Source organism: Miscanthus floridulus, chromosome 11 (genome assembly GCF_019320115.1).
Source record: "Miscanthus floridulus cultivar M001 chromosome 11, ASM1932011v1, whole genome shotgun sequence".
NCBI classification, from domain to species: domain Eukaryota; kingdom Viridiplantae; phylum Streptophyta; class Magnoliopsida; order Poales; family Poaceae; genus Miscanthus; species Miscanthus floridulus.
The window spans coordinates 84,982,008-84,991,785 of NC_089590.1; the positions used below are offsets into that span (position 1 = coordinate 84,982,008).

Genomic DNA, 9,778 nt, shown 5'->3' on the forward strand with positions numbered 1-9,778 from the left:
GCTAAAAATTTTATCTATTTCTATGTTTTTAAAATTAATGAGTTCATCCGAAATTTTTATATGATATGATATTTATAAAATTTCTGTGTTTCAAATAGTTCTTAATCAGAATGAGCAGCTGCTGCTCGTTGGTGGTATTAAATGTGTTGCTTATTTGGACTATCAGTTTCAAAATCAAAATACTTGGTAAACCGTGAATGCTCCTGTAAAATTGCTTGAATCATTGCACTCCCTATAGTCAAATCTACAAATCAAGATCCATGTCATCTATGATCTGTCTACGTGTCAATCTCACAGTTTAAATTATTGACATGATTATCATTATTTTTTTTAGGGGACATGATTATCATTAATAACCTCTTTCAACCTAAATTTGGCTTGGCTATAAACCAAACCCAACATTTTAGACAAAAAAAATTGATCAGGCTTCTCAAGGTGCAACAGGCAAATATGCTTTTGGGCCTTGGTGGCGCAAGCTGGGTGGTGTGTTCGAGCCGATCGGAGAGCCGTGGCTATGGGGCCGTGAACATGTGGTTAAACAGCCTCCGGCTGGCCCATTGGGCCTAGATGGATCGATGCTATGCAGTAGCCCGCCATGTTTCTTTTGTGATAATTTATTTTTTTTCTCTTGATTTCTCCCTTGATGCTAGGTACAGTTCATAATGGTGTTATTATTATATTATGGCAGCACCCAAATCCCCAATAACAAGTGCTTGTACATGAATTCATCTTCTTGGGAATCATTCGTACACCAAACACCCATGGCTAGACAAAGGGGCCTATTTGATAATGGGTTAATTGCTAACTAGCTAAAAATTAATTGAAATTAGCTCTAATGTATCCAAATAGGAAAGCTAATAGGTGGAATGATTTTTTAGTCAAATCTTCAACTAGTTGTTAGCTAGCTAGCAAACCACGTCTAATTTGGTTTACTTTTGTCCCAACTAGTAACTAACCATGTGTATCAAACATGTCCAAACACTCCTCATTTCGGTGTTCGCAGTTACCTCGTTATCTGCAACCACAACGTTTATCAAACTTGAGGCATACGGTCAGCGCAAGCATGGTTTCAATTAGCCCGGAGAGCTGAGCTGGGCATTCCATACAAGGCAAGCCACTGATACAGCTGCATACTAATAGTAGGTTCCAAGCCATGAAATAGTGTTTTGAACCTACCCAATGGTAAAACTTTTCCATGAAATGATTTTTATAAGCAATCCGGATGGTCAACTCGTCGAATTCCTCACGCCTTCCTGGAGGTTAGCTGACTGTTTGGATAATCAGGAACTGCAAAAATATTGGCAGGATGTGCACGTGTGACGATACTTGCAGGGAGAATTTGACCGGATTCAGAGGACATCAGGTCACACGCTGTTTCAGCATGTGCTAAATTTGTACTCTCAGTCTTATCTGAAATTCACGGGAGAAGTTGCCTCGATGCCTCACGCTTTAATGACTTGAAAACGGGGGCAGTAACAGTGCCATGTCCAGTGTCCTAATGGAAGTGGCAAAAGGGGAAGAAGCAGCTCTGAATCATGATGTGTTTTCAGCATCTTGGAGACTGAAACTTGATCCATCTGTCTCCGTCTCCTTTAGAAGCATGTGCTTCACAAAATTCGACTTACTCACTTGATCGTCAGATCGCGTTTCATGCACCACAGTATACAACTACACATCACCAAGAAGCATCAGCATGCAGAAATTTTGGCAGCATGTTCCTCCTGCTGTTTTCCATGGAGAAAAAAAAAACAGCCGCGGAGATGCTAGTAGCTGCCTACTGCCTAGCTAGCTGGAAGCAATCCTAGGAGCCTTGCCTCACTGCGTTCGTCAAGCTTGCACAACGATTGGATACCGCACGATGGCAGTGATATCTGGTCTTGCTGAAGCTGTTTCAAGTCATAACATTTCAGAGAAGAAAACCAGAAACGCATCAGGGAGAGATCTTGCTTACGTCTTTGACAGCGTTAATGGTACCACCACAGATGACATGGATCCGTTCAGGTGTATCTATCACGATTGTGCTACCCAAACCTGCTCCAGCTGCATCTGCCACCTGTGAAATTTTGACTTTGGCAGAGTAGTGACCTTGGACTTGGATAGGCCTTCTTGGTGAAATCCGCCTCACAGAATTTTCCTTCCCTGAAAAAGACCGACATGACTATCTCTCGAGGTGGAGAAGGCCGGACAAACCTAACTGCTTATCAGTACCAGGTGATCAGGAGCTCAGAAAGTCCTGACGAGACCAAGTACGGTACATGCGATTTTCCACATGTTCTTGTTTGATTTATTTCGCAGGATAAGTCTGCTCTCTGCCCGTGCGTGCGCTACCGAATCCGATGGCGAAAACCGCTGTTAGTTTGATTTGATTGGGAGAGTAGACTTTCCCATAGGTCTAATTTTCAGGCTTTTGCGTTCAAACTTCAGCTTCATTGAGATGGATTATTGCTGCCCACCTCACAATAGCATTTTTGTATATTTGTTGCTGAAGCAGCCTTCTGAATTTTCAAACATATAGGTAACAAGTTGCTATAACAGATCTAGAGATCTAGTAACGGCTATAACAAGTTGATATCGTGGTACCTGAAGCAGCCTTAAGAATTACGATTGTTACATGCATTAAGTAACAAGTTGTGATAACAGCACAAGTTGTCATCCTGGTACCTCCAATCATCTGAAGCAGCCTTTAGAGTTCTGATTGTTATTAAAATACATTAAGCAACAAGTTGTGATAACAAACCTAGTATCAACTATGACAAGTTGCCATTCTACTTTACATGTTTTTACTACTTCCCACTGAAAAAAAGGTAGCTGCTGATGCTGCTAGTTTCAACTGTCTACCAAGCAGAAGGTAGGGCCTTGTGAACTGCCCTACTCCGGATTCCAGACCTCTGAAAACGTAGCATTTGAAATCTTCAGAATCAACCAAAAGCTGATTAAATATATTAAGCATAAATCCGTTTTGGAATTCTCTCGTCGACCGCATTTGTGATTTGCATACATCATTGCCATCGATATCATTCGAATAACTGCTCCTCTCCTTTTCAATGCCATTTTAAAACATTTCCCCTCTGGACCATAAAAAGAAACCACTTCAGATTAAACTCCCTCCCGCAGTTGGAAGTTGCTGAACGTAAAAGTGATTGACATGGTCCGGCAGGTCAGAGAACAGTAAACTGTGAAAGTTTTCTCGAGGCCGACGCGATGAGTACATCGACATCCGCTGATGCCCTGAAACATGCGGGTGCGCAGACATCAGCGGCGACATCTCGGCGCTGTCAGAAGACAGTGTTTGTTGGGCACATTTGGAATAATTCTCTGGTGAGGAAGCTGCTATTCTGATCGACGGAGACATCTCCGTCGACGATCTGATGTTCCATGAGGAGTTCCTAGAACTTTCAATTTTACCCCCGTCGAATATCGATTTCCCTCCCGGGAAAAAAATGGATAGGCCAAACCGACCACGCATCATTCCATGCCTAACTTGATGATGAGCTATACAGCCAGCAATTTGCCACGGCGTATGCAGTATGTCATCGTGAACGCGTCAGTGAGTCATAAGTAATAAGTTTCATAACCTCTTGACTCTTGGAGAGTTGGAGCCTTGGGGGCAGCGTGGCGGCAGCATGCAAGATAAGATAGGAGCTCTGCGCCTGTGACCGCCTGTAGGAAGAGATGAGCCTCATCGCTTGATCCCCTGAGCAATCAATCATCTCGTGCCGTCGTCGAAAAGAGACGCGTCGTCTTCTCTCCGGCCCTGTACCATCAGGGATGCAATGGCCCCGTTCGCTTCGCACAGGGCCAATATGCAAAGACTAAAGAGTACAGCAGGACAGGGATGCCGGCGCTGGAGCACGATTTCCACACGTTGCCCAGTGGCGTGGATCGCCGATCCAGCGGCGGCGAACGCCGCGGACAAGGCGGCGTTCGCACGCTGGCTCCCTGCCACAGTGCCACCGCGACGGCCACGCCAGCGGTCGTCGTCGTCGTCGGGCACGGTTACACTTACATCTGACATGACGGGTGGTCCATCGAAAGCTGGATTGGAACGCGAGCAGCAGTTTGGAATCGGACTGGGCGTGATGTTACCTTAGAATCGTAAGCCTGTTCGCTACGTCGTATTTGACTTATAAGTCATGGCTTATCAGTCAATAAATAATATTTTTCTCTTATATTAAATCAGTTAATAATACTTTGCTTATAAGTTAAACCAGCCCAAACGTATGGCTGACAAGCATTATCAGTTGCTATATGAATGACACTGATAACGTCTTTGGTCCACATGATCTAACACGTCGTCGTCCTTTGCGGCATCCTGGAATCGTGGATTTCTACGACTTCAATTCGCTAACGCGTAGGCAGTCCCAATGGTGCATTGATGATGGTTTCTATCCTCATTAAATGACTTGCCACGTAGGTAAAACGCTGATGTGGCAACGTAATTAATGAAGAAAGAGAGCAAAAATCATAGAAATGGTTTTTTCATGAAGAAACTAGGTCTACTCTTGACCCAATGCACTAAGAAACCATGAAATCGCCATTGGGAAAAAACCACCAGTTTCTAGGGAGCTCGTGTCGCACTCCCATTGGAGGAAAAGATAGAGTTGGGAGAGAGAAAGAGAAAATAGTTATTACTCATAGAAACCATGGGTTGGAAAGGAGTGCTTTTTTGGTGCGGTATCCTATGTTATAGAAACTACTAGTTTCTTTCACTGGGACTGCCCTTATGTATTGTCACATGTTCCGCAGTAGTTTTTCTTTATTAGGGGGTGTTTAGTTGCACCTCCTAAATTTTAGTTGTCCCATCGAATGTTTGGACACATATATAGAGTATTGAATATAGACTAATTACGAAATTAATTACATAGTTTGTGATTAATTTACGAGACTAATCTTTTAAGTCTAATTAGTCTATGATTTGACAATATTTGCTACAGTAAACATGTGCTAATGACGGATTAATTAGCCTTAAAAATCCGTCTCGTGGAGTACCGACGGATTATGTAATTTATTTTTTTATTAGTATCCGAATGTCTCATGCAACATCCTCCCAACATGCCTCCTAAATTTTAGTCACCGAATCCTAACACCCTTAGGCTAAACTGTCAACTGAACAAGTGACGCATGAACGGCGCAAGGACGCAGTCTAATGAGTCTGTACGTATCCCAGACGTTACGGCACACTGCAGGAAGGGAGGAGAGATACCTCTGTACGTATGCAAGCACAGTGGACATCCCTAGCTAGGCTCGGCTCATACATGATACATGTACAGCCGTATTGGAATTGGAACAGGGATCATGGTCATGGGTGACGTGGATTTGTTTTCTTTTTGTGCCGAAAAGTTACGGAGGGACATGGCCGTCGGGCACACCGCCTCCCGGTCGTGTGACTTCAGCTAGTACTACCAGATACCAACAGTGCCAACCCTTTGGGACATGCTTGGAAAGAGGCCCTTGCCAAGATTTTCCTGTTTAGAGCATCTTCAAGAGTTCCCTATATATTTTTTCTAAAAAATTTATGAAAAAAAGAATATCATCTTCAATAGTTCATAATATTTGACTTCTAAAAAAACAAATACTAATCCTATTTGATATTTTTTTCTACGGTCTTTTTTTTTCCACGCGAACCTCTTCGCCGCCGAGCCTATCCACGCCGCCGCCGCTGCATCCGTCGTGTTGCCCTGAAAAAAAATTGGATGCGCGATGGGCTCATTGACCCGGCCATGCGCCCCTCCGCTCGATCAATGACACGTGGCGAGGAAACAAATCAAACGCTCGCGGGAGGGGTGGCTCGTACGAAGCGCTCGCGGACGTCTGGCTCTGGCTAGCAACGCTCTCGTTCGCGGCTCGGCTCGCAGCACCACGCCGAGTGCCTTGCTGATTCGAGCGGAGTCCATGACGCTGGGCGGTTGCCGGGCCGATATGGGAGTCGCAACAGACCGAGTTTCCTGCGAGGGCACTGAACTTCTTTGCCGAAATGGCGGCGTGCTCTGCTTCCTGCGAGGATGAGGCCATGGACGGCGTCGGCACGTCCTCCTCCGCAAGGGCGCCTGCTCGTGGACGCAATGCATACAAACTTATTGCCACATTGCTGACTGATTCTCCAAACTATATTCTAAAGAACAAGCACGGATGCGCACAAGAACACGCCAACCACGCCGGCGAGCAGCGTCGATGATCGACCAGCGACGGCGACAGGAGCAGCAGAGCTTTCCGGAGACGGCGCGGGGGCGGACGAGGGGTAGTAGTAGCGCGGATCAGAAGCCGGGGGTTGCGCGAAACCACTCGGCTGGGGGGCCTCTTCACCAACGTGAGCCGGGGCGTGGGCTGGTGGCTTCCCTTGCGACGGAGCGTGGTCGCGGTGCGGCGCTGGGGCAACTGTCGCCGGAGACGGAGTCGGAGCGTCGTGTCCTTGGAGAAGCGGGCTTGGAGCTATGGCCGGCTGTTTGGCATGGACCGGCGTCGGCGCTGGAGCGTTGTTGCCGCCTTGGTTGTCTGGAGCCGGTGCGCTGGCCGGTTGGTTGTCATGAACCGGCGCCGGCGCTGGAGAGTTGTGTTCGCCATGGTGGTACGGCATCTCCGCACGTGGCCGGGGCTTCGTGTGTGTAAAGTTACACGGAAGGAGAAGAAATTTTCTAAATTCTAAAATATTAGGGTCTTGTTTAGATCACCTCCAAATTTTAAGTTTTTTCACTCTTTTCATCACATCAATTTTTGGATGCATGCATGGAGCATTAAATGTAGGTAAAAAAAAATAACTAATTGCACAGTTTGGTTGTAAATCACGAGATGAATCTTTTGAGCCTAGTTAGTCCATGATCAGACAAAGTTTGTCAAATACAAACGAAACGTATTACAGTGTCCAGATTGCAAAAATTTACAATCTAAACAAGGCCTAGGAGTAAATATTAGGAGTTGTTAGAGAGAGTTTTTTTCATCTTTCTAAAAAATAAGGATTAGGATGACGTTTAGGGAACCCTAGAGATGCTCTTATACCCACCCCCAACACCCCCATCCTGCGCTTTGAAAGACCGAAACTGCTGAAGACGCCACCATCTTCTTCTTCTTCTTCCCTGTTCCTTCTGCCTCTCCCTCTCTATCTATCTATCGCTCCCAGCTCCCAAGCGTACGTCGTCAAGCGCGACAGGGTGTGTGTGTCAGTAGCCTACAGGCTCGGAAAGCCATCATGAGCTTGATCAGCATGATGGAGGCGCGGCTGCCGCCGGGGTTCCGGTTCCACCCGAGGGACGACGAGCTCGTGCTGGACTACCTCTGCCTCAAGGTCTCTGGGAAAGGCGGCAGCGGCGGTGCCGCGTACGGAGGCATCGCCATGGTCGACGTCGACCTCAACAAGTGCGAGCCGTGGGATCTTCCAGGTACTTGTCAGGTCCAACTTGTGCTACCATATATCGATTGCTTCAGGTTCTATGGTTCTATGTTGCACATGCACACTTGCACCGTTGCACCTATCAACAAGAGCCCGTCACCGTAGGAAACTAGCTAGTTGCAATAGTGCATAAATAAAAAAGGAATTAAGTAAGCAGGAAAATTCATTGAACGAATAGGTGCGGCCGGATCAAGCAGATTGTACCAGAAGGTGAACTGTTTAAAAAAAGATTGACAAAAATAACTGGCGTCGCCCGGGTTCGAACCGGAGACCTTCAGTGTGTTAGACTGACGTGATAACCAACTACACCACGACACCAAGGTTGCTTAAAGTTGATGAATCAGCCTACTAAAATATTATAGATATGTAGAAATGGGTGATAATTCATCCATCTCTCTATCCGCATGGTGTGCCAACTGCCAAGCAAAAGTCTATGTACATTTTCTTAATTCTTCACATTGCCAGCTAGTCGTATACGACCGGTGGTACCCTTTCTCCAAGTTTGAAACTTTCCGATCATATAGAGAGATCGAAATCACAAAGGAAGCTAACATAAGAAGTCTCTCCGTGACCAGACGAGGCGTGCGTGGGCGGGCGCGAGTGGTACTTCTTCAGCCTGCACGACCGCAAGTACGCGACGGGGCAGCGGACCAACCGCGCCACGCGCTCCGGGTACTGGAAGGCCACGGGCAAGGACCGCCCCATCTCCATCTCCGGCCGCCCCGGAGGAGGAGGAGCCGGCGCGCTGGTCGGGATGCGCAAGACGCTGGTGTTCTACCAGGGCAGGGCTCCCCGCGGGACCAAGACCGAGTGGGTCATGCACGAGTTCCGCGTGGACGGCCCGGCCGGCTCACCTCTCCTTCAGGTACGTACGTGCGTACACGCCCGTTACATGGGTGCCCTCGCTCGTCTCTGTTTGCATCTGATTCGTGAGATTTAAAGTGCAGTGCAGTATTAAGTGTTAAGCAATTCATGTAAAAAACACCTGAATTACCATGTTAGTCAGATAGTTAATGTCGCTAACGGCTCATGCAGCGAACGAACGGCTTCTCGTTAGGTGTTGAAATATTTTGCCCATCACACACGTCTCTGTTAACCGACAGCTGGGAGAAGTAGCTGCACTCTGCACCTCATGTTTCTGTCAGGCAAACAACAAAAATGCAATCTTTTTCGCTTTCGCTGAGGCTAGAAATGGATCCTGCTCTGAACATTCTGAGGTGATAAACTAGTCGAGCCACTTGGCAATCATTGTAGCTGATCTGGTCCTGCTCCTGCCCAATGATTCCAAACCTGGTACATATCGCCAATCCGTTCCAAGGTAGTTCGGTGGTTTCTTTCAGTCACCATGCATCAGCATCACTAAATTAACAGCAGTGTAGTACGTGCAAAACATTTGAAAAAGTTTTGACACCCCCTGTATGCCGCCGGTTCTTTACACGCCAAGTTGGCCTTTGTTTTCATCGACATGACATCCAGTGGATGCTCCAGCGTATATTCAATTGTACGAGTTCCAAACTGACTGATGATCCATCAAGCAACGAGCTAGCTGCGTTTACTAGCATACTCTAGAGAGTAAGAGTTCACACGTGAGGCTACCCATGTTTGATCCGATCCATGTCTCATTCTCGTGCTCTGAAGTCTGAACTTGTCGAACCGGCTACACATGCGCTCCGGCCACCATCAGTAGTGTATCTCACTGCCTGAAATTTTTGTACTCCATTTCAGGAGGATTGGGTCCTGTGCAAGGTGTTCTACAAGAGCCGAACTACCACTAGGGCAGGCCCCGACGAGGCCGGGTCACTGTCCACGTCCAGCGAGCTGATCGGCCTGCCGATACCGCAAATGGCCCCTGCCGACGACGCCTACCTGTCCTTCGACAACACACCGGCGGCCGGTGGCTATTACTACCACCAAGACCCCGGCCTCGCAGACGCGCACCACCTGCCGCTGCCGGCGACGCAGCCGTTCAGCCAGAGTAGTAGCCTGTCGATCTTCCGGGGCCTGCTGAGCAGCATGGTGGAAGGCAGCGACGCCGCCGTTCGGGGGACGACGGAGCTCCGCCTGCAGGGCTGGACGGAGTCGGCCTACGCGCAGCAGCAGGGCGGCGTGATGTCGTCGCACTCGCAGCAGACATGGAACCCGTTTCTGAGCTCTGGATGACGGCACACGGCTGGGCTAACGTGTGCGTGCCAGGCATCGCGTGTGTAGTGACTAGTGAATAGTGAGCAGTTTGCTTGTCTTCTTTATTTTCTGTAACTTGATCTGTTTAGTGCATGTGATCTCAGCCGTTTGTTAGCCGTAGGGTAGAAGAAACCCACACAACGGAGAGGTGGAATGTCTTGGTGATTATTGGTGCAGTAACTTTTGTACAAAGGATTGTTGCAGAAAAAAAAA

The 9,778-nt window shown here is 47.5% G+C and overlaps 1 protein-coding gene and 1 non-coding gene across 2 annotated transcripts; one reads left to right on the forward strand and one right to left on the reverse strand.

The window, feature by feature from the left end:
* The first annotated feature begins 7,057 nt into the window (after nt 1-7,057).
* Nucleotides 7,058-9,778, forward strand: LOC136494300 (NAC domain-containing protein 21/22-like). Its single transcript, XM_066490471.1, has 3 exons — nt 7,058-7,373; nt 7,960-8,249; nt 9,110-9,778. The coding sequence occupies exons 1-3, from the start codon at nt 7,184-7,186 to the stop codon at nt 9,542-9,544; spliced, it is 915 nt and encodes a 304-aa protein (XP_066346568.1). The 5' UTR covers nt 7,058-7,183; the 3' UTR covers nt 9,545-9,778.
* TRNAV-AAC (transfer RNA valine (anticodon AAC)) lies at nt 7,629-7,702 on the reverse strand. The gene has a single exon. It is a non-coding gene; the product is annotated as a tRNA-Val (tRNA).